This window comes from Dipodomys merriami, unplaced genomic scaffold (genome assembly GCF_024711535.1).
Source record: "Dipodomys merriami isolate MVZ:Mamm:240054 unplaced genomic scaffold, mDipMer1.0.p SCAF_34, whole genome shotgun sequence".
Classification (NCBI taxonomy): domain Eukaryota; kingdom Metazoa; phylum Chordata; class Mammalia; order Rodentia; family Heteromyidae; genus Dipodomys; species Dipodomys merriami.
Window position 1 is genome coordinate 6,945,025 of NW_027204937.1, and position 24,533 is coordinate 6,969,557.

Consider the following 24,533-nt stretch of genomic DNA (forward strand, 5'->3'; position numbering starts at 1 on the left):
CTCCTCCTCCTCCTCCTCCTCCTCCTGCTTGTTCCCCGAGGCTCATCGAGACTACAGTTCCCAGCATGCAGCACCGCCGCCCTTTGTTTCTGGCGCCTCGGTGGACCCTGATTCGGAGGGACCTTTTGGACCCCAGAGGACGGTTCATTGGGCCACAGCCCACTTTAGGGATGAACGTTGGGCAGCTCAGGCCTGTTGAGCCGGTCTCGATGAAGCCTCGACGGCTTGGCCTGGTGCCCGGGCCTCCGTTTGCTCAGGCAGTGTTTCAGGCAGCCCCGACGGGGTCCTCGGGGGGCCTTCCTGCCTTTGAACAGCGGTGGCGGGCAGGCGCCCTGGCTTCCGCACGCCCCAGAACAGGGGCCGCCATCCCCATGGCTGTGCCGGCGAGTGGGCCCAGCGCCGGCGGGTCGCGGGACATCCTGTGGCGCGTGAGTGCGGCGCTCTGTGGCCTTCGCTGCTCCCCCGGGGCTGCGCGGTGGCCTCTGACCGCGCGTGCGCGCTGGGAGGAAGGCTCGTGGGGGTGTCCTGAGTGGACCCCGGAGTGCGGGGTGGGGACTGGAGTCTGAAATGACAGCCGGCTATCGTGGGAGGGATGACCTGAATCGCAGTTGGGGGCCGGAGGGTTTTCTGCGAAGGTAGTTTATTCAGGTGCAGAAATAAGTAACATGTTGGTTCCTTGGGATAAGACGTGGGGAAGGTTTTCCGGCCTTGGAAAGAATGTGATGGGTTGGGGACCAGCTAAGCAGGCGAGGTAATCCTAATAAGTTCACGTGTCTGAGCTGAGGGGTAATCCTAATAAGTTCACGTGTCTGAGCTGAGGGGTAATCCTAATAAGTTCACGAGTCTGAGCTGAGGGGTGCCTCGCGCAGAATCCGCTGTTCTTTGGAGCTTAGAGGAAGAGAAGGAAATACATTCTTTATACTTCTATCCCGGGTATTATCTCCGTTATCCTAGGTTAAACTTTTGGGTCTTATTTATTCTTCACCATCTACATGATCCGTCACTGAGTCCTGTAGAATATACCGCAGAGATGTCTGCATTTTGTTTCTTTTCCTTTGCCCACTGCCTTTTTCCAGACATTGCTGTCTTTGAGCCGTCTTGGTGAACTGCCCTTGACTGCTGAGACCTGTTTGGATCAAATCCCCTCTGCTCCGTCTTCCTTCCAGGCTCCCTTACAGTAAACGTGGCACTATTTTATCTTCCAGAACATAAGTCCAATAGTTACTTTCATGCTTAAGGCCCCTCAGTATCTCTTCTTGGGTTTACTCATCAGTGAATCTTTTTTGAGGCTTTTTGCGAGGCCTGGCAAGTCAGCCATGTGATTACAATGCTCAACACAGTAGTTGCCCAGTGAGGAATACATATTATAGTTCTATAAAGATATGTACAACTTTTAGGTATTCATATAATTATTGACTAAACTCAGAGTATTACTGTAATACATAGTCATAAAACTAAAGGTGATCTCACCCTGATTTGGTTCACTGATACTGTAAAGTTCTATAGGGTATTTTAGGTTATTAATAGTAGTAAACATTTTGGTTTATATATAACCGCATAGGCTATGCTTTGGTTATAAATATTTGTGATTAACTGCCTGTATGCAAAAAAACCAGAGTTTGCATAACGAATCATTTAACTGACTTCATGATTGAAAAGTTTTGTTTGTTTCATTTTAGGTTTTGGGCTGGAGGATAGTAGCAAGTATTGTTTGGTCAGTGTTGCTTCTGCCCGTCTGTGTCACAGTCTTTGTCATCTTCAACAGCCTTAATCTATTTCATCCTATACAATGGCTATCAGGTAATGATATTTAATTTACTGAAAACAGATTTATAAGGTCTAATTCTCAACATAAAAGTTGAATTATGAGAAGTGGTGGTGTAGCTCAAGTGGTAGAGTGCCAGCATTGAGTGAAATAGACAAGTAAAAGTGCAAACCCCTGATTTCAAGCCCTAGGACCAGTGTGCACACACACGCACACACACACACAGACACACAGAGTTGAATTGTTTCAAATAAATAAAAAAAAATCTTTAAGTAGTTGTACAAAAGGGATTCCATTCAACAGTCAGTTTATAAGTACAGTGCATCTTGATCTATGTTACTCTTTGCATCATTCTCCCAATCTCTCCCAATCCTATCAAATAACTTTTTAAAGTTACTACCTATATTAATATATTAAAATTCACTTTGAGATTAAGCTTAAGTCACTCTGCAAACATAAACCACATATTTATTATATAATAAAACTTGTAAGCTTATTAGAGACTATACAGGATCACAGGGACAAAAAGATTGTTAGAAGAGCAGATAATGAAAATTTAATATTTGTTTTTCCTTTGGACAGCTTTGTCGATACTGTATTTTAAGAGAGTGAACCGTTCCCATGACCTGTTCAAAATTATGGGTAGAAAAAAAAAATCACATCTTAAAAAAAAGTCTAAATAAAGCATACTGTATTTCTGTATTATAGCTAGCAAAAAGGATGATAAGAGTAGTAAAGAGGAAAAAATACTAGGAAAGGTGGAGTTGAATGCAGAAATTGAGGAGCAAGAAAAGACTGAGGCAGATCAAAATGTTTCTCAGACAAAATCACTTACAAAATCACTTTGGAGACAAAATCACTAGGTTCCTTAAAAAATAACTTGTTTTCTATAAAAATAAAAGTTTCCTGTTATTTCCCATCTACTGTGTGCTATGCTACATATATTGCTTATGTATATCCCTTCTTCCCTATAATCCAGTTTAATAAAGAGGTATCGTTTGTGCTTTATACATGAGTAGGCCATCTATTCAGAGACACAACTAATAACTAAACTAGAATGTTAGCTTTAGTCTCAGTACCAGTTCAAATTCCATTTATCCACACTGCCACACTGGAATTAAAGCATTAAAGCCAGGCCCTGGGGACTCATGCCTGTAATCCTAGCTTCACAGGAGGCTGAGATCGGTGGATCATGGTTTGAAGCCAGCCTGGGCAAGAAAGTCTTGAGACTCTTCTCTCTAATTCACCACCACAAAACTGGAAGTAGAGCTGTGGCTCAAAGTGGTAACGTGCTAGCCTTGAGCAAAAGAGCTCTGTGACAGTGCCCAGTTCCTGAGTTCAAGCCCCACAAGTTTATAAATAAAAAAGGAATTAAAAGAAGCTAGGCGCCCCACAAGTTTATAAATAAAAAAGGAATTAAAAGAAGCTAGGCGCCAGTGGCTCATGTCTGCAATTCTAACTACTCAAGAGGCCAAGATTGGAGAACTAGCCCAAGCAGGAAAGTCTGGAAGACACTTATCTCGAATTAACCACCTAAAAAATTGGAAGGGGAGCTGTAGCTCAGAGTGGTAGAGCGTTAACTTTGAGCAAAAAGTTAGGATTACTGGAATGAGCCACTAGTGCCCGTCTTTAATTTTTTATTCCAGTGTGGTACTGTGGATAACTGTTGATACAGTAGGATTTGAAGTCATTAAAGTCTTGCCTCTGGGTAAGAAAGATAAATACTCTTTAAATTCTTTCCCCTTACCTCCCAACAGTGTGTTTCTTTTGCTGTTACCAGTTTGAACTCAGGACCTTGTGCTAGTAGTCAGGTGCTCTACTATCTCAGCTATTCCACCAACAAGGAGTCAGAAGCTTTACCTTATTGCCTTTGAAGGTATTGTAGGTAAAGAATAATCATGTTTGTTTGTTTTTTTTTTTTTTTGTCTTTTCTTTTTGGTACTGGGGATCGAACCCAGGACGTTGCACTTGCTAGGCAAGCGCTTTGCCACTGAGCTACATCCCAGCCCAAGAATAATCATGTTTTTTCCCCTTGTTTTTGTTGATGTATATAGCTTCCCTTATTCTTTTCCCTCGCTCCCCCTGCTCACTCTCACCAGTGTTTGAACTTAAGATCCTTTGTTTATTGGAACTCAAGACCTCTTGTTTGGCTTCTTTCCTTGATTTGTATGCTTAGTTGGTGCTCTACCATTTGGTTAAAAAGCCGTATCTCCATGCTATCTTTTAGTAGGTTATTTGGGAGATGTAGTATCAGGACTTTTCTGCCATGACCTTCCTGATCTCAGCCTTCTGAGTAGCTAGGATCACAGGCAGGAGCCACTGGTAACTGGTTGTTTCATAGGTCAGATGAAATTCAGCCATAAGCCAGTGTAAATGTTTAATTATGAAGGCTTAGAAAACATTCTTCTTTAATTGTGGTTAGTCAATAGTACTGTGTGTGTGTGTGTGTGTGTGTGTGTGTGTGTGTGTGTGTGTGTGTGTGTGTGTGTGTGTGTGTGTGTGTTCATGTATGTGTGTGTACGTGTGTGTCTGCGTGTGTGCGAGCACGCATCGCATGCGCTGCTCTTGGGACTTGAACTCAGGGACTGGGTGCTGTCCCTGAGCTTTTTTGCTCATGCACTCTACCACTTGAGCCACAACTCCACTTCTGACTTTTTTTCCATGCTTAATTGGAGATAAGAGTCTAACAGACTTTCCTGCCTAAGCCAGCTTTGAACCCTTATCCTCAGATCTCAGCCTCCTGAGTAGCTAGGATTATAGGCTTGAGCCACTGGCACCTGTCAAAATAAATTTATTTTTATTTTTTTGCCAGTCCTGGGACTTGAACTCAGGGCCTGGGCGCTGTCCCTGAGCTTTTGTTCAAGGGTAACACTCTACCACTTGAGCCACAGCACCACTTCCAGCCTTTTCCGTTTTTGTGGTACTGGGGAATTGAACCCAGGGCTTCATGCATGCTAGGCAAGCACTCTACCACTAAGCCACATTTCTAGTCCTAAAATCACTTTTAAAGTTAAAATTGTAGTTATAATTCACAGTTCTTTTATATTGCAGTGCACTGAATGTGACTATGAGACTAAATAAATTTCACTAATTTTTTTCTCTTCTAGATTCTATTAATGATTTGTATAGTTCGTATGTGATCTTTTATCTCCTGCTGCTGTCGGTGGTAATGGTAATAATAAGTATTTTCAATGTGGAATTCTATGCAGGTGGGTTTTCAAATTTGAACCTTTAAAAAGCAGAATTTATTTTATTAAAGGCAAACAGTGTATTTTATATTTGAATGTGCATAATGGGTCAAGTTTTGTGTTAAAATTTTAAGGATGACTACAGAACCATGCTTTTAGATGTTGTGTTCCTCAGCCCTGCTTTTCTTTTCTTTTTTTGGTCGGTTGTGGGACTTGAACTCTGGGCTTGGGCGCTGTCCCTGAGCTCTTCAGCTCAAGGCGAGCTACCACTAGAGCCACAGCGCCACTTCCAGTTTTTCGAGTGGTTTATTGGAGATAAGAGTCTCACGGACTTTCCTGCCCAGGCTGGCTTTGAACCCTGATCCTCAGATCTCAGCCTCCTGAGTAGCTAGGATTATAGGTGTGAGCCAGCAACACCTGGCTTCAGTGCTGCTTTTCCTTGGTTATTTCTAGAGTATGGTCTTCGTTCCCTCTCTGGTGTACACCTGAGCTGTGATCCACCTGCTTTTTAGGTTCCCATTCTTGATGGGATCATATTGTGCACCATTATATGCAGTTTCCTTTCCATAGAGGTAGTCTTGAGGACTCTCTTCTTGGGCTGGCCTGGTTTTATGATCCTCTCAATCTCAGCCTCCCACATAGCTTAAGATGACAGGAACAGAACACTATGCTTAGCTCTGGGTTGAAAAGAAGTGTTTTGAACCAGGCCCAGGCTGGCCTCAAACCACAGTCCTCTAGATCTTTCAGCCTCCTAAATAGCTGGGATTATAGGTGTGAGTCATTGGTGCCTGATGAGAAGTACTTTTAACTTAGAATTGTTAGCATGGAATTTTTCTGCACTGCAATTGACAATGAGTATCTTTCTTCCTTTGTTGTCTTTGTGCCAGGACAAGAGGTAATGGCGTCAGCCCTCTTAACTTCATGTGCTGTAGCCATAGTTTGTTCTTTCTTTGCAGTTGTGCCTTCTATTCCCTGCTCCAGACTGGCCCTGATAGGAAGGATCGTTCATCCTCAGCAACTCATGCACTCATTTGTGCATGCTGCCATGGGGATGGTGACAGCTTGGTGTGCAGCAGTAATCAACAAGGGCCAGTACAGTTTTCTTGTGGTTCCCTGCACTGGTACTACAAGGTATATTAAATACATTTAATATGTATTTAGTGTTTAGTTATGTATTTAGTATTTATGTGTTTAGTTACCAAGCCAAAGATGACCTACATAGGCAAATAGTTTATATTCTTTCCAGACATCTTTAAAAGGTATTTGTTTCTATATGTCAAAGGTTGATTGATGTTTTATATTTGTTAAGTTTAGCAAAGTTTTAAGAACATTTGTGTGTGGAAGGTGATATGCTAGGTGCTGCTGGATTTATGAGACTGATTCAGACATAGACTGAGAATAATAGGGTTTGACCTGATACAGAAGGATGTAATAGGAAGAAGGAAGCGAGATGCTCAGGTACTTCCTCTAGGATCTCAGAAAGCAAGGAGAGTCTACACACATCTAAAAGAGGAAGCAGGTAGGTTGGAGTTTGAAAGATAGTTTGGAAAGGATGAATTTTTTTTTTTCCGCCTGTCCTAGGGCTTGAACTCAGGGCCTGGGCACTGTCCTTAAGCCTCTCTGTGCTCAAGGCAAGTGCTCTACCACTTGAGCCACAGTACCACTTCTGGCTGTTTCTGTTTATGTGGTACCGAGGAATCGAACCCAGGGCTTCATGTATGCTAGGCAAGAACTCTACCACTAAGCCACTTTCCCAGCCCAAAAATGATGAATTTTAAGAAAGAATTTCCAGTTGGGTCCTGGTGGCTCAAGCCTGTAATCCTAGCAACTCAGGAGGCTGAAATCTGAGAATTGTAGTTCAAAGCCAGCCCTGGTAAGAAAGTCATGAGGCTCTTATTTACAATTAACTACCAGAAAACTAGAAGTGGTGCTATGGCTCAAAGTGGTAGAGTACTAGCCTTGAGCAAAAGAGCTCCAGGGCAGCACCCAGGCCCTGAGTTCAAGCCCCATGACTGACCGGAAAAAAAAATTCAAGTAATTATTACTGCCAGCCCTGGGGCTTGAACTTAGGACCTGAGAACTATCCTTGAGCTTCTTTGTGCTCAAGGCTAGTGCTCTGCCACTTGAGCCAGAGCACCACTTCTGGCTTTTTCTGAGTAGTTTATTGGAGATAAGAGTCTTATGTACTTTCTTGCCTGGGCTGGCTTCAAACCACTATCCTCAGAGCTCAGCCTCCTGATAGGATTACAGACGTGAGCCACCAGTGCTGGGCTTACTCATTACTATTTTTTAAGAAATAGTGTTGTTATAATTTCGAAACCTATATAGAACTTGAACATATGACATTGATCTTTGGACTTCAAAGAGGTGAGGGTATGGATAGCTCAGTGATAGAATATTTTGCCTTGCCTGTGTGAGGACCTGAGTTTGTTTTTTTTTTGATGAATGTTCTATATACATATATATGTACACATCAATAAATTTATATTTTAATAGATTATTCTATATTTTCCACTTTTAACTCAGTGCTACATGAGTGCTACTGATTACTTCATTTCTTTTAGGTTGTCTGTCTTCCCAATTTTCCTGATATGATGCTTTCTGTAGTGAAGACTGTCCTTTTGACAAACATGAAATGATAAAGGACATCTGTGAATCCAGGACTGTTGTAAATAGGAAAGTCCCAGGCACTCCTCTTGGATAAGTCTTTATTTTGGCCCATCTCTCTCAGTGGAGGTGGCAGTGGGAGTCTAGGGAGCAGCAGGCTCTAGCTGTTAGAGATTAGGTTTGTTATAAATATGCTTACTCGAGATTTCAGAGTCTTTAGCAAAATTAACCTATTATTGTCATCTTGTAACCTCAAGTCCAATAGATACTCACCCTGGGATCTCAACTCAGGGCGATAGATGCCCCTCATTTGTATTCCCCTCCCCCCTTTTTTTCTGCTGGTCTTAGGACTTGAGCTCAGGACCTGAATGCTGTCCCTGAGCTTTTGTGCTCAAAGCTAGTGCTCTAACACTTGAGCCACAGCTCCACTTCCAGCTTTTTGCTGATTAACTAGAGATAAGGATCTCACAAACTTTTCTGCCCAGGCTGGCTTTGAGTCATGATCCTCAGATCTCAGCTTCCTGGATAGCTAGGATTACAAATGTGAACCTCTGATGCCTGGCTGGATGCAGTTTATATAGGTGACAGGTTCTTCATCCATCAGGAGCTGTTTCCTTGTCTATGATACTACTCAGGTTAAAGGAGTGGAGCTCTGCATGCAACAGGTGTGGGGTTCCCTGACATAAAGGCCTTGTGTCCCCCACAAGATCTGCTACCCTAGTAGTATTTGTAGCAACTTTATAAACATAGCCTCCAGGATTCCTGTGGCAGATACTCATTTAAAAGAGACAACATAGCTGGTGATATGTGGCTCATGCCTTTAATCCTAGCTACTCAGGAGCCTGAGATCTGAGGACCATGGTTAAGCCAGCCCAGGTAGGAAAGTCTGTGAGACTTTTAACTTCAATTAAGCACAGAAAAAGCTGGAAGTAGTGCTGTGGCTCAAGTGGTACAGTGCTAGCCTTGAGCCAAAGTAGCTCAGGGACAGTGCCCAGGCCCAGAATTCAAGCCCCAGAACTGGCAAAACAAAACAAAAACAAACACAGATGAAGCATGAAGTTATAGGATCTCTATCAGGTGCAGTTCAACAACTTGTAAGCTCATTACTTATTATTGCTATAGATACTCTTGGCCATTTCTGATTTCCAGGGAAATGTCAGGCATCAAGGAGAAAGGTTTTTTTAGTCTTTACTCATGCTTTCCTCATATGAGTCATTTTGTTAGAATTTGGGAAGTTTTAAAAGTGATTGACTCATTACTTTGCCTTGGGTAAATATTAAGCCTAAAACAGTGAGATGTGTTCTTGACTTTTAAACTTTTCCTTCCCCTTCAGCCTAGACAGCCCTCCTGTGCAGACCTGCTTAAATGAATATCATCTGTTTTTCTTACTGGCTGGAGCATTCATGGGCTATAGCTATAGCCTCCTGTACTTTGTTAACAACATGAACTATCTTCCATTTCCCATCATTCAGGTAAAATATCCTTCCGGTATTTCCTTATAGTAGAATTTGGCTGCATTAAGATTGCCTTGGTGTGTATGTGCCCATATCTGACCTCATCTGATTAATTCAAGATTCCATCAACAAAACAGCACTAAAGTCTGCTTGAGGAAAAAGACTTGTATATAATTTTGAGGTTATTAGCTGTCCTTGGCTGCTCCGCGAAGAACAATGCTTTGCCATCCTCCTTACCTCCTTGTTTGGTAGTAGCACTTGCTGTGACCTAGCAGGTACCAGGGAGGAGGAAGGATTGACATTCACACAAATTACTCTGCAGCGGTAGCTGCTTTTTATATTGAAGACCCCCATGAACTTGGAGTTTTATAAGTAATTTTAGAATATGTCACTTGCTCTATCATCATTTTAGAACAAGGCAAGGTAGGTATAAACCTGGTTTAAGCAGTATAATATCGAGACCTTCAAATCTAATTTTGTAGTGGTTATACCTGGCAGAAGAGTTGGTTGATATTTCCCTGTTGAATCATGGTTTGTCCCAGCCCATTTGTACTATTTGTAGTTATGCTGTAATTCACTTCATTTCTGCTCTGGTAGGCAGAGCACTGAACATTGCAGCAAAAATGTTCAGTAGGGAGCAAGCCCAGTTTAGTATGGCACAAGCAATGTGTAAACCAATGATGGTCATAATAAAAATATGATGTATGAGAATTTATGACATTTTTCTGCATGCATTGTAATATAAAGACAGTATGCAGCATTATTATTATTAGGGGCACTGCCCCTAAGCATATTTTGCTCTAGATTGGCACTCTAGCACTTGAACCACAGCTTTACAACATTTCTTAGGTGATTAGTTGAAGATAAAGTCTCATGGACTTACCTGCCTGGGCTGGCTTTGAACTGTGATCCACAGATTTCAGCCCCCTGAGAAGCTAGGATTATAGGTATCATGCATGGAGTGCTACCTTTTCTTTTTTTAAAAAATGTAATTTAATTGTTATTATTAAGGTGTTATACAGAGGGGTTTACCCCATTGCATAAGTCAGGTAATGAGTACATTTCTTTTTTGGACAACATTACTTCTTCCTTTGCTTTCTCCCAGTTTCCCCTTCCCATCCCTATTCAAAAGTTGCATAGTTCATTTTCCACAAAGTGTATACTGAAAACAGTAACTGCATTTGTTCACCCTTCCTCCCTACCTTTCTGTACCCCCTGTTGCCTCTCCCCAAAAGACAAAACTCCAAAAGCAGAAACACCACCAGCACCAAACAGCAACAACAACAACAACATTTTCATTTGCTGGAATTTGTTTTGATAAATAATATTTTACTGCTCAGAGGAGTTATCCCTTTGGATTCCTCCCCTCAGAGTATCCTTCTTTAGTCTGACTGCATATGAATGCTTAGAGTCCATCAGGTTATCATGTCCAGTTGTAATTTAGATCTTTTAACTTCCACATATGAGAGAAAACATGCCCTTTGTCACTGAGCTTGGCTTACTTACTTAACATGGTTTATTCTAGATCTATCCATTTCCCTGCAAATGACATAATCTTATTCTTTCTAATGGATGAGTAAAATTCCATTGTGTATATGTACTACATTTTTTTGATCTACTCAACTTTTGTAGGCATCTGGGCTGTTTCCATAGTTGTATTTTGAGTAGTGCAGCAATGGATATTCAGGTATCTTTACGGTATCCTGACATAATTTTCTAGGTAGATGCCCAAGAGTCCCATGGCTGGTTCATAGGGAAGTTCTATGTTTTTTGGTTTTTTGGTTTTGTTTTGTTTTGTTTTTTGAGGAACCTCGAAACTGCCATACAAACTGGTTGTACTCTACATTCCCACCAACAGTGCAATAGGGTTCCTTTTACCCCATATCCCTGTCAGCATTTGTTGTTTGAACTCTCTTGATGTTGGCCAATCTAATGGGGGTGAGATGGAATCTCAAAGTTGTTTTGATTTGTATTTCCTTTACTGCCGGGGATGTTGATGTTGAGCAGTCCTCATTTCTTTAATTGCAATTCTTTTTTGTTGTTGTTGTTGGTCGTGGGGCTTGAACTCTGGGCTTGGGCATTGTCCCTGTATTCTTCAGCTCAAGGCAAGTGCTCTACTGCTTGAGCCACAGCGCCACTTCTGGTTTTCTAGTGGTTTATTAGAGATAAGAGCCTCACAGCCTTTCCTGCCCGGGCTGGCTTTGATTCGTGATCCTCAGATCTCAGCCTCCTGAGTAGCTAGGATTACAGGCATGAGCCACCGGTGCCTGGCATAATTGTAATTCTTACTCATGGGCATTACTTTTATGATTATAGGTTCTGAGCTGGGCCTAGTGTGTTATTCTAGCACTTGAATGGCTGACACCTGGGGAGCATGATGAGTTCAAGACAAGCCTGGGCTATATAATAGGATTCCTTATCCTTACCCCCCGAAACAAAAACCTAGGTATAATGGCACATGCCTGTAATCCTACCTGTTCAGGAGGCAGAGGCAGGAGGATTGAGAGTTCATGACCAGACTGAGTAATCAATGCTAGTGAGACCCTTTATCAAAAATAAAACAAAATACAAAAAAAGAGGACTGGGTAATGGCTCAGGTTGTAGATTGTTTGTCTGGCATGTATGAGGTCCTGAGTTCAGTCCCCAGTACCACAAAGGAAATATGATATGTTGTCAGCCTGCCCAGATTCATTTATATCTCTTACTTCCAATTTGCTGATAATGTTGGTTATTTAACCTTTCTGTGCCTTGGTTTCCTCATCTGTGTGATGGAGTTAATAATAGAGCCACCTTCATAGGGAAGCTTTGAGGTTTGAATGGATTAAAGCATATAACATGCTTAGCATAATACCTGGTATGTGCAAACAAGCAGAAGTTGTTACTTGCCTTTGTTTCAGTAGTCTTCTCATATTCATGGTTTTGCTCTCTGAGAGAGAGAGTGGTTAACAATAATCTGAAAATATTGAATGGAAATGTCCAGAAAGTACCAAGAATGGATTGATGCTGTTGATTTTCTTATTTCTCATTTCCTATCATTAGATAGTTGTATAAAGGAAAATATTAAATATTTTGATATCAAAACTAGTGTTTTGACTGTACTCAGGTTTGACTCAGGATTTTTGCTTGCTAGGTAAGCTCTCTACCTCTTAAGCCACACCTCTAGCCCTAAAAATAGTTGATTTTTGTTTGTTTGTTTCTGGAATAGTATTTGTTATTTTTTTTTAATTTAATTTAATTTTATTTGTGAACATACTGTACAGAGGAGTTACAATTACATGGGCAGGATAATACGTACATTTCTTACCAAGCATTGCAGCCTCCTCCTTTGTTTACCCTTCACATCCCTTCCCAGCCTCCCCCCTCCCCCCAATCCCAATCCTTCTCCTTCCCCCCCTTCCCCCCCCCCCCACCAACGTTGTAAAGCTCGTTTTGGACATGACAACTTGTACTTCTCATTGTTGAAACAGGTCCACCTGTATCCTTAAGCAACTGGTTTTTCCCCATCTCCTCCACAAGTTATACTGACATCAAATATAGTGAAAGCAGGGGTTATACTGTGGGGGAGGGACATACAAAGCAACAATGAGATAATCTTATAAATGCGTTAGAAACACATGGATGAAAGAAAAAAACATTAAAATACTTATCTAAGGGTTCATTTTCCTGACATCACATTATCTGACCTTTTCTGCTTGACTCATACATATACTAGATATTACAAATAAGGGAAACCATGGGACCTATGTTTCTTTGGGCCTGGCTTACTTCACTTAATATAATTTTTTCCAAGTTTTTCCATTTCCTAACAAATGGGGCAATGTCATTCTTTCTGCTTGAGGCATAGAATTCCATTGTGTATATATACCACATTTTCTTGATCCATCCATCTACTGAGGGGCATCTGGGTTGGTTCCATATCTTAGCTATGGTAAATAATGCTGCAATAAACATAGTTGTGCTGGTAGCTTTAGTGTGGTCTTGTTTGTAGTCTTTGTTATTTTGTACAGTAATTTTTTTTTTTTTTTTTACTGTGATAGGGATCAAATCCAGGCCTTACACATGCTGGATAACCTGTTCTGCCACCAAGCTAACCCATCAGACTCTCCTATTGCATTTTATATGTTGACTTTTACTGTCAAGTCCTTGCTTTAGATGATATGTAGTAGTGCTTGCTCCCAGTATTTGGGAGGCTGAGACTATATAGACCCTCTCTCCAAAAAAAGTAATATGGAATGTAATGTACCGTGTGATTTGGAGGATGGTTATTTAATTCATTCTGTTCTCTTTTTTCCACAGCAATACAAGTTCTTGCGGTTTAGGAGATCTCTGCTCCTACTACTTAAACATAGTTGTGTGGAATCATTGTTCCTGGTTAGAAATTTTTGCCTTGTGTATTATTTTCTTGGTAAGGATTTCTGTTTTTTAATGGTACAAAATTATTCTCTATTGTATTTGTATCTTATACTTGTAGGTATATAGTTAGTCCAACTGGTTCATTGTTTAAATACTCAAGAGTGTTTAGTTAATGAAAAATATTGTCAAACAGTATTAGACATATAATGAAGTTTTCAACTTAAAAAAAACAACTTGGAGTCATTATTCTAACTGAAATAGCTCTCAAAAGAACAAATAATTCATGAATGTACTTATGAGGCTCTAAAGTAATCAAAGTCTTAGAAATACAAAGTAGAATGCTGTTCCCATAGGTTGAGAAGAGTAGGAAAGGGCCAGAGCTGTTCAATGGTAAGAGTTTCAGTCATTCAGGCTGAAAAAGTTCTGGAGAAGGCTGGGCTTGGTGTTACATACATGTTATCCCAGCACTCTGGAGGCCAGCCTGGGCTACATAATGAATGTCTCAAACTAAACAGTCTGGGTATGGTGGGCGCTTCATGCCTGTAATCTCAACTACTAGGGTGGTTGTAGGTAGGAAGAACAGGTCTGAGGCTGACTTCAGGCCAAACTCTTAAGATGCTATCTGAAAAATAAGTAAACCAAAAAGGGTTGGAAGCATAGCTCAAGTGGTAGAATGCTTGCCTAAAAAGTATGAGGCCTGGCTAGACACTGTAATTGACTTGAGATCTGAGTATTGTGGTTCAAAGCCAGCTTAGGCAGGAAAGTCCATGAGACTCTTAACTTTTAATTGACCACCAGAAAACTGGAAGTGGTGCTGTGGCTCAAAGTGGTAGAATGCTAGCCTTGAACAGAAGAGCTCAGGGACAGCACCCAGGATCTGAGTTCAAGCCCCATGGCTGACTAAAAAAAAAAAATCCCAGGTTCACAATTCTGGAGTTGTTTTATAAGAGCATGCATGTAGATAACACTTCTGTGCTGCACACTTAAAAATAAATGGCAAGCTTTTGTGTTTGTTTTTCCACAGTAAAAGTTTTATTTTTTTAGAAGTAGAAATAAAATGTGAATTTGGTTATTTCTCTAGCTACACGTAACATGCTCCTTTACATAAGTTTGTAACTTGATTACTAATGCAGTAATATCTTGTTGGTGAGAAACCCTGAAGAATTTATTGTTGTGAATTTGAGGAACAAAAACTGTAATTTATTATTTAGCATAGTATATATAAGTTGAAAACCTTAATCTCCTCAACCAAGATAGGGATATAAAGAAAACTACTATTCTCAGACTAAAACTTTGTGATTCTGCTTTTTTCAGATATACTTTTTTTTGGGGGGGGGGTCCGGTCGTGGGGCCTGAACTCTGGACCTGGGTGCTACCCCTCAGCTCTTCAGCTCAAGGCTAGCACTCTACCACTTGAGCCACAGCGCCACTTCCGGCTTTTTTTTTCTGCTTAGGTGGTGCTGAGGAATCGAACACAGGGCCTCATGCATGCAAGGCAAGCACTCTACCACTGAGCCACCTTCCCAGCCCTCCAGTTATACTTTCATATATCCATTTAGTTCATGTTTTTTACTATAGCTGTTGAAATTGTATTTCTGATGTCAGCACTTTATTAACCTACTGCAGCTGGCCTGGTTTCTGCCCGAGGGTCAAGTTTGGTCTGACATAGAGGTGGTGTCACAAAGTTAGCTTGCCTTCCTTTTTTTTTCCCCTAACATTTAAAAATAATTCTTTTACATTATTGCCCACTGAGACCTTGACAATTCTTGGTCTTCACTGATTAAGTAGTTAGTATTTTCTCTCCCAAGTCTCCCCTTCACCTGAATGAAGGGAATCTGTTTTCTCTGTTCTTTATGCCACACTGGTAGGCCATTTTTCTCTCTTTCATCTTTTACAATACCAAGTTTGAATCTCTTAACTTTGAATCTATGTCATCTACCAGCCTGTTGCTGTCATGCATTCACTTGTATTAACTCTTACCTCTTGAAGATTTAGCTTTAGGTTTTTTTTATCATTCTCTAAATCATCACTCTTGTCCCAGTACTTTGTGATTTTAATAATCACATACACCCTACATCTTGTCATCCAAGTTTGCCTCATTTATTTTGCCTCCCCCTACCTCAACTCCTCATACCATAGACTTTGTGCTTATATACCTGCATCACCTATATTGTCTCATTCTCTCAACAAGTATTTCTTTTTTCTATCTTATTCATTTTAGGTCCTAAACCCTGGCAATTCACCCACCACTAAGATTCTTTGATCTATTGATTCTGCATATTTTCCTTAACTTTCATTCCCCTTTTTGTCTTCCCTTCTTCCACACTCAAACTAAATTCCAGTCAGCTCAATCTATGTAATTCCTATTTATTTATTTATTTATTGTTGGTCATAGGGGCTGAACTCTGGGCTTGGGCACTGTCCCTCAGCTCTTCAGCTGAAGGCTAGCGCCCTACCATTTGAGCCACAGCACCACTTCTGGCTTTTCCTGCTTATGTGGTACTAAGGAATCGTGCATGCAAGGCAAGCACTCTACCACTGAGACAACTTCCCAGCCCCTATGTAACTCCTTTATATTCAATTCAGCTTTCACTTTGAGCATTGTCACTTTTTTGGGGGGTGGTTCTGGGAATTGAACTCAGGGCCTTGTGTTTGGTAGGCAGGTGTTGTATTCTTTGAGCCATGCATCTAAGCACTCTCTCCTTTTTTTGTTGCCATTTTGGGGGATGAACTTAGGGCCTTGGCACTCTTGCTTAGCTTGCTTACTCATGTCTGGTACTCTACCACTTGAGCCACACCTCATCTTCCACCTTTTGTTTTAGTTGGAGATGAGAGGTTTTATCTGTCCTGACTGGCTTCGCCCCATATTAACCTCCTGAGTAGGTAGGATTATAGCTATGAGCCACTAATGCCTGGCTTCATTGGTTGTGAGGTAGGGTTTTGCTTTATGCCAGCCTGAGCTTCACTCTTCCTACTTGTGCTTTCCTGTGTTGCTAGAGATGACAGGTGTGCTCTACTATGCTAGGATAGCAGATATGTGCCACTGTATCCAGCTATTGATTGAGATGGAATCTCATGAACTTTCATGACCAGGCTGCCTCATACTTAGATCCTCTGATCTATACATCTCTAGTAGCTCTGGGTTAACAATTGTTAGCCACTGCTACCTTTGTCACATTTCTTCGTTGTATTTTTGGTCTTCATTTTGGCTAGTTTCCTTTTTCTTCTGTTGGAACCCTATTTGTTTTGTAACATGTCATGTTGATTTATCACATGAGACAATTAGGTACCACAGCTGTTTGCTTTGCTGTCTGATCTGACTTAGAAATGTGATAGCGTTGGTCATAGATGATAGTGTTCATCTATATATCAATTTGTGTACTGAAAAGCTGGAACTGCTATATGCATTTCATCAATATACCATCGTAACTGAAATTTGAAACATCATGACTGAAATATGTGGTTATTACACAAGGCAAAACTGTTCTTCATTTAGAAATTCTCTTCTTTTCCTATTTATTCTTTTTTTTTTGGGGGGGGGTCTGGTCGTGGGGCTTGAACTCTGGGTCTGGGCCCTGTCCCTCAGCTCTTCAGCTCAAGGCTAGCGCTCTAGCACTTGAGCCACAGCGCCACTTCTGGCTTTTTTCTTTTTGCTTATGTGGTGCTGAGGAATCGAACCCAGGGCCTCAGGCATGCAAGACAAGCGCTCTACCACTGAGCCACCTTCCCAGGCCCTTCCTATTTATTCTTAATCAAAGAGTTTAGGATTTTAACCTGAGAACTTGGTGTCTACTTCAACTTCAGAATCTAAAACATGATTAAAATACTTGTTTTTTGGGTTTTTTTTTGTTTTGTTTTTTGTTTTGGTCAGTTGTGGGGCTTGAACTCTGGTCCTGGGCACTGTGCCTGTGCTCTTCAGCTCAAGGTGAGCATTCTGCCATTTGAGCTACAGCACCACTTCCTGTTTTCTGGTAGTTAATTGGAAAGAAGAGTCTCATGGATTTTCCTGCCTGGGCTGGTATTGAACCGTTATCCTCAGATCTCAGCTTCCTGAGTTGCTAGGATTACAGATGTAAACCACTGGTGCTGCCTAAGATTTGTTTTTATTAACATTTTATGTTTATAGCTTGATATTTTTTCCTTCTTAGGCTATATACCCAAAGCTTGGATTAGCACTGCTATGAACCTTCACATAGATGAGTAAGTGATAAATTCTGTTTCTCTTCTTTAATGTTTACTAGATGCTAGATGTCTAATGTCTTTCTAGATGCTATGTTTAGATTTATTCTTTAAATACTTAAAAAAAAATTGAAATCAGAAAAAACAAACTAGAGAGGAGCCAGTGCATATAAGGAAGGTGCCTGGATCTTCTCACACTCAGTGTATAGACTGAGAACCCTTCATGTTTCTGCTCATCCCTGGCTACTGAGCAAAGGTAAGCTCAGCTTCTCCTGAGTCCATCTTCTCTAGTTCCTCATCCAGCCATCTTGTGTTGGACTTCTAGCCTATCCTATATAATACCTGAATATTGTACACTGTACACAGTTGATCACATGCTTTAACTGTATCTAACACTGCTGAGATGTGATTGTTTCAATATTTTCTTGAAAATTGCATAATTAATAAGTCATTAGGTTTTTTCTTTTCCAAATTCTGTATTGTGATTAAGTGTACATAATTTCCCAAATTTCACAGTATTGTGGGATAGTGATGCTTAGTTAAAGTCACAAACACATTCTAACTTTCATGGAGCAAATTGTCTATCATGGTCTATAACATTTATGAGTTCAATGAGCTTTGTAAATCATTAGTTTTGAGAGAGAAATTATATTTTTTATCTTCTCATAGTTTCCATGGTTTAAAATTTCAAAGATAAAGTATATATAGTGAAAAAGACTCCTCTGGCTGCCTCTCTTTGATTTTTCTCTTCACCAGTGGTTTTTGTTTTTGTTTTTGTTTTTTGGTCAGTCATAGACCTCTGGCTGCCTCTCTTTGATTTTTCTCACCAGTGGTTTTTATTTTTGTTTTTGTTTTTTTTGTCAGTCATAGAGCTTGAACTCAAGTCCTGGACACTGTCCCTGAGCTTTTTCACTGAAGGCCAGTGCTCTACCACTTTGAGCCACAGCACCACTTCCCGTTTTCCAGTGGTTATTTGGAGATAAGTCTCATGGGCTGGCTTTGGACTGTGATGCTCAGATCTCAGCTTCCTGATTAGCGAGGATTATAGGCATGAGCCATCAGCGCTCGGCGTTATATGGTTTTAAAGTATTAAATTACTACAAAGCAGCAATGACAGTCATTCTACATCAGCTATAGCACTTTTCCCATCTGCCTATGAGGAAGTCAAAATTGAGCAAGGCAGCAATTGAGGAGAAGCATGTGAGTCATCCCTGCATGTGTGCTCTAGTCATCCTTTTGTGCTTTGCACATAGAGAAAGGTTAAATCTATACGTGCTAAAAGTAAATGTTAGTTTTCTCCAGTGTTCGTCATTTACTTATTGATTAGTCCACTGTGAGATTTGTATAGCGTTTTGTATCATATCAAACCATCCGCTAGTATCATTTTTTTTTTTTTTTGGGTCCAGATGTGGGGCCTGAACTCTGGGCCTGGGCGCTGTCCCTCCTCAGCTCTTCAGCTCAAGGCTAGCACTCTACCACTTGAGCCACAGCGCCACTTCCAGCTTTTTTCTTTTTTGCTTATGTGGTTCTCAGGAATCGAACCCAGGGCCTCATGCATGCAAGGCAAGTGCTCTGCCACTGAGCCACCTTCCCAGCCCCACTAGTATCATTTTGATAAGTAGGAATATGGGCATTTATGAGTATTTAAGAGATAAGGCTTTTTAATTATATCAGTTTCAATTCTTCACTTATAAGTTTTCCTAGCTAATTTTTTTTTTGTCGGTCTTGGGGCTTGAACTCTGGGCCTGGCGTTGTCCCTTAGCTCTTTTTTTTTTTTTTTTTAAATCTATATAAAATCATGAGTTTATTGCATCTGTACAGAGGATTTTTTTTAAATTTAATTTAATTTTATTTGAGAACATACTGTACAGAGGGGTTACAATTACATGGGCAGGATAATGCATACATTTCTTACCAAGCATTGCAGCCTCCTCCTTTGTTTACCCTTCACCTCCCTTCCCAGCCTCCCCCCTCCCCCCTGTCCCTTAGCTCTTCAGCTCAAGGCGAGCGCTCTACCACTTGAGCTACAGCGCCACTTCCGGTTTTCTGGTGGTTTTATTGGAGATAGGAGTCTCACGGTCTCTCCTGCCCGGGCTGGCTTTGAACCACGATCCTCAGATCTCAGCCTCTGAGTAGCTAGGATTACAGGCGTGAGCCACCAGCGCCTGACTCCTAGCTAATTTTTTTAACCTAGGCTTAACTGTTAGATGTGAAATCCAATACATGTGTCATTATGCTAGCCCTGATTTTGTAAACTGGGTCAACTAGAAAGAGAAAAATAATTATATTTAATAAAGATTTAGCATAGTGCTTTTGTCTTTTCACTCAAAAAATGTTCGTTTTTTGGCTGAGTGCCTAGTACTCCATCTTTTCTGAATGTCAGACACTCAGTAAATGTTTACTTAGAAATTAAACATACTAATTCCATCATTTATTGGTAACTCCTCCTCCCTCCAGTGAATGCCAACAATGTGTTGGGTACTCTGTGTAACATAAGTTGCTTTAAATCTTACACTAGCCCTAGGAGTTTGAATGGAGAGATTATACCACTATTGTATGAGTAAGGAAAATGTGGGAGGAAAATGAGGGTGGGAATGATGGAGTGATTAACCTAATTACTATGCTTACAAATGGCAGAGATTCAAAACCTGATTTTCATAGTTGCTGGTTGTGTGATTGTAAGACTTAGGGTTTTGTTAATTGTTCTATTCGAAGTTTGGTAATGTATCAGCTTGTAGTTTTTTGTTTTTTGTTTTTAAATTCTGCTAGTTTCTCAAGTTGTTTAAAAAACAGAATTGTTTAGTAGGGTGTACTTCTAACCATTTTAAAACTATAGGCTATACAGGTAAAGTTGAAATCTGGCTCTGGAGGGGTCCTAATCATTTTTGGTTTTTGTTGTTGTTCTGAGGCAATCTTGTTATGTAACCTAAACTGGCCTGCACTCAGGATCTTCCTGCCTCTCCCTCCCCAGCGTGGGATCACAGGCATGAGTCATTGTGTCCAGCTTTTTTGTCATGTTATATAGTTTTTTTGTTTTTTTGTCGATCATGGGGTTTGAACTCTGGGCCCAGGTGCTGTCCCTGAGCTATTCAGCTCGAGGTGAGTACTCTACCCCTTGAATCCCAGCCACTGCCAGTTTTTTGGTAGTTAATTGGAGATAAGAGTCTCAGGGACATTCCTGCCCGGGCTGGCTTTGAACCACGATCCTCAGATCTCAGCCTCTTGAGTAGCTAGGATTATAAGAGTGAGCCACCAGTATCTGGCATTATATGGTTTTAAAGTATTAAATTACTACAAAGCAGCAACAATAAACTTTGATTTAGTCAAAGTAGTTAGGCATATAGACTTGACTCATTCTTCCACAGTAAATGGCAGTGAAGATTTGGATCATAGGAAATTAGGATAGTTCAGGTCTACACTTCACCTAAGATGTCCCCTAGGGACACCTAAGAAAGTACTAAGGAAATACCTATTGTAATAACCATTATTTAGAAATAGGATTTGTTGGAAGTGGAGCTTTGGCTCAAGTGGTAGAACACTAGAGGCAGTGCCCATGCCCTGAGTTCATGCCCCAGGAAAGGAAGGAAGTTCAGTGTAGAGTCCCAAGTCTGTTAAATTAACTGGTACATTGTGCATTCACAGGCACTTTCACAGGCCTCTTGACACAGTAAGTGGCCTCTTGAACCTCTCATTACTCTACCATGTCTGGCTTTGTGGTGTCTTCCTCCTGATGACTTGGTACATCTCATGGATACTCTTCAAAATCTATGCCACAGAGGTTAGTACTTACTAACAAATGCTTGCCTAACATGCATGTGTTAATTTTTTGTGTGCTTTAGAGTACACAGATTTATTTTATTTATTTATTTTTTGTCAGTCGTGGGGCTTGAACTCTGGGCTTGGGCGCTATCCCTCAGCTCTTCAGCTCAAGGCAAGTGCTCTACCACTTGAGCCATAGTGCCATTCCAGATTTATTTTTTAATAAAGCATTGATCAGTGTATTGTGACAAAAGCTATATGAATTATTTTTGTTTACTTAATGTATTTTTGAGAGTCTCCCTATAATACAGGTTGGTCTCAAATGAATGGTCCTCCTTCCTCTGACTCCCAAGTACTGTGAGTTACAACATCTGGCAGATACATATCATTTATACTTTATATTTTTCTGAAGGTCAAAATTGGTATTTACTTAATGTTTGGAAATTAAACTGAATTGTATTTATATGCTTTATTTGTAGTTTGGTACTCTTTCCAAAGCTCCTGTTTCTCTATTAAGTGCATACTAGATATGCTTGAATTTTAATGCTATTACATTTTATATGCAGTTATATGCTATTAACATAATTACTATTAAGATACGATTAGGGGGCTGGGAATGTGGCTTAGTGGTAGAGTGCTTGCCTACTATTCCTCAGTACCACATAAACAGAAATGATGCTGTGGCTCAAGTGGTAGAGCACTAGCCTTGAGCAAAAAGAAACTCGAGGACAGTGCCCAGGCCCTGAGTTCGAGCCTCAGAACTGGCAGGAAAAAAGAACAAGCCAGAGTCCAGTAAAATTGGGACATTGTTGTTGTTTTTCCCCTGCTGTTTGGTTTTTTGAAAGAGTTTCACAGTGTACCTCAGGCTGGCCTTAAGTCCCATGATCCTCCTGTCTCTGCCCTAAATCCCAAATGCTGGAGTTACAGGTGTAACTAAATCCAGTCAAGATAGTACCTTTTTTTTTTTTTTTTTTATAGATACTGTATTTGGATTTATTTAGCCTTAATGTTTCTTGATTTGGCAAGGGGCCCTAATTTGGTTGTACTATCTCCTTGGTACAATTAATGCTTATTTACTGAGTAGAACAAGGTTGTAAAAATAATCATTTTTATATTCTTTGGGTTATATTCGACAGGCTCATGTGTTCCCTGTTCAGCCGCCATTTGCAGGAGACTCAGATGAATGCCTCCCGAAAGTTTTAAGTAGCAATCCTCCCCTCATCATAAAGGTACTAAAACTGTTCCTTTTGTATCTTTACACTGTTAGCTATAACTGACAAACTTAGTATTTAGCATAGTTATATATTTAGAGATAATTTTTGAAGGCCTAGAATATTCTGTTACTGGTGTAAAACTGGCTGGGGGTGTGGCTCAAGTAGTAGAGCTCTTACATAGAAAGCATAAAGTTCTGAGTTTACCTCACTCTCTAGTCCTGTCACCCCCTCCCTGGCCAAATCAACTACTTGCTAGTGCTGTTTGTATTTTCAGTTTTAATTTTAAGTAACTAAAATGCCAATGTAAAGTGAGGAGTATGTATAAGACAGCTAATTTTTCTCTTGTTTTGAAACAGGATGTCACCATAGTTGGCTCTTAACTCATGGGTTAAAGCTGTTCTTCTGCCTCAGTCTCCCAAATAGCTGAAATTATGAGTGTGCACCACTACTCCTAGCCAAGCTAGCTAATTCTGTATTTAGAAAAGAAGCGCAAATATTTCCCAGCATGAGATTATAGTTATATAGTTACAGCCAACTAAATGCATTAGTTTCACAGCCTGTTCCTGGTAGCAAAGCATGTACCACCATACCCAGTTTTCATAGTCTGTTAAAAAAGAATTGAAACGGAAGTGGCGCTGTGGCTCAAGTGGTAAAGCACTCGCCTTGAGCTGAAGAGCTGAGGGACAGCGCCCAGGCCCAGAGTTCAAGCCCCACGACCGACCAAAAAAAAAAAAAAGAATTGAAACAACTGGGTGCTTGTGGTTCATGCCTGTAATCCTATCTACACAGGAGGCTGAGATTTGAGGATTTGTTTGAAGGCACCTGGGCTGGAAAGTCCATGAGACTTTATTTCCTATTAACCACAAAAAAGCTAGAAGTGGAACTGCAGCTCAAATGTTAGAATGCCATCATTGAGTGAAAAAGGGGACAGCATTCAGGCCCTGAGTTCAAGCCCCATATTGATGTGCGCGTGCGCACATCACACATACACACACACACACACACACACACACACACACACACACACACACACACACACAGAGAGAGAGAGAGAGAGAGAGAGAGAGAGAGAGAGAGAGAGAGAGAGAGATAAACAGAAAATGGTTGGAACTTAAAGTTTGGATCAGTCTAGAGAAGCTTTAAACAAATAAGAAAATGAACTACTGAGGCTCTAATTACCTTTCTTTTAGGCCAGTCCTGAGACTTGAACTCAGGACATGGGTGCTGTCCCTGAGCCTCTTTGTGCTCAAGGACATTGATCTACCACTTGAGCCACAGCACCACTTCTGGCTTTTTCTGAGTAGTTTATTGGAGATAAGAGTCTCATGGACTTTCTTGCCTGGGCTGGCTTTGAACTGTGATCCTCAGATCTCAGTACTTAAGATTACATGAGCCACCAGCACCGCGCTCTAATTACCTTTAAATATGAATTGTGACCAATTTTTTAAACTTTTTTTATTATTATATCTTTAAGTAGTTGTACAAAGAAGTTCCCATTCTACAAAACAGTATATGAGTATAAGGTGTCTGACAACATTGTCACCCATCGCTCCTAACCCATCCCTTCTTTCACTTTTTTTTTTAATTGAGATTAGTTGATTACATAAATTTCACATATTTCCTAGTATTGTGGAATAGTGATACTTAGTTAAAGTCACAAACATTTTAACCTTCACAAGGCAAATTGTCATTATCAGGGTCTATAAAGTTTGTGAATTCTATGAGCTTTGGCAATACAAATTATTTTTTCTACATCAGGTGATGATTACATTTCTTTTCTTTTGCTTAGTGTAGGCTGTTACCTCTTTGCCTCTCATTGCTCCCTTCCCATTGCTGTCTTTGGGTTGCTTAGTTCTTTTTCTTCTATGTCCAGTGCAGCTGATGGGCCCCTTTGTTGTATATTGTTCTGTTTCCCACTTATTCTGTTCCTCCTTCTGGCCTCCCTCCGTTGCGTGCATATATCTATCATATATGTGGTGACCAATTTGTTAAATTAACTTAGATTCATATATTC

At 40.6% G+C, this 24,533-nt stretch overlaps 1 protein-coding gene across 2 annotated transcripts in view; it reads left to right on the forward strand.

The window, feature by feature from the left end:
* Positions 1 to 264: 264 nt before the first annotated feature.
* The window catches only part of Ndc1 (NDC1 transmembrane nucleoporin), a 49,406-nt gene continuing 25,137 nt past the window's right edge, over positions 265 to 24,533 (forward strand). The window contains exons 1-9 of one of the 2 annotated variants that reach the window (XM_069987183.1): positions 265 to 428; positions 1,680 to 1,800; positions 4,873 to 4,974; positions 5,910 to 6,084; positions 8,894 to 9,032; positions 13,311 to 13,419; positions 17,516 to 17,567; positions 21,189 to 21,324; positions 22,442 to 22,534. In XM_069987183.1, coding sequence (XP_069843284.1) covers positions 372 to 428; positions 1,680 to 1,800; positions 4,873 to 4,974; positions 5,910 to 6,084; positions 8,894 to 9,032; positions 13,311 to 13,419; positions 17,516 to 17,567; positions 21,189 to 21,324; positions 22,442 to 22,534 — 984 coding nt within the window. In that variant the 5' untranslated portion in view covers positions 265 to 371. Of the gene's footprint in view, positions 429 to 580; positions 636 to 1,679; positions 1,801 to 4,872; positions 4,975 to 5,909; positions 6,085 to 8,893; positions 9,033 to 13,310; positions 13,420 to 17,515; positions 17,568 to 21,188; positions 21,325 to 22,441; positions 22,535 to 24,533 lie in introns of those variants that run through there. The other variant, XM_069987184.1, reaches the window with a different exon arrangement.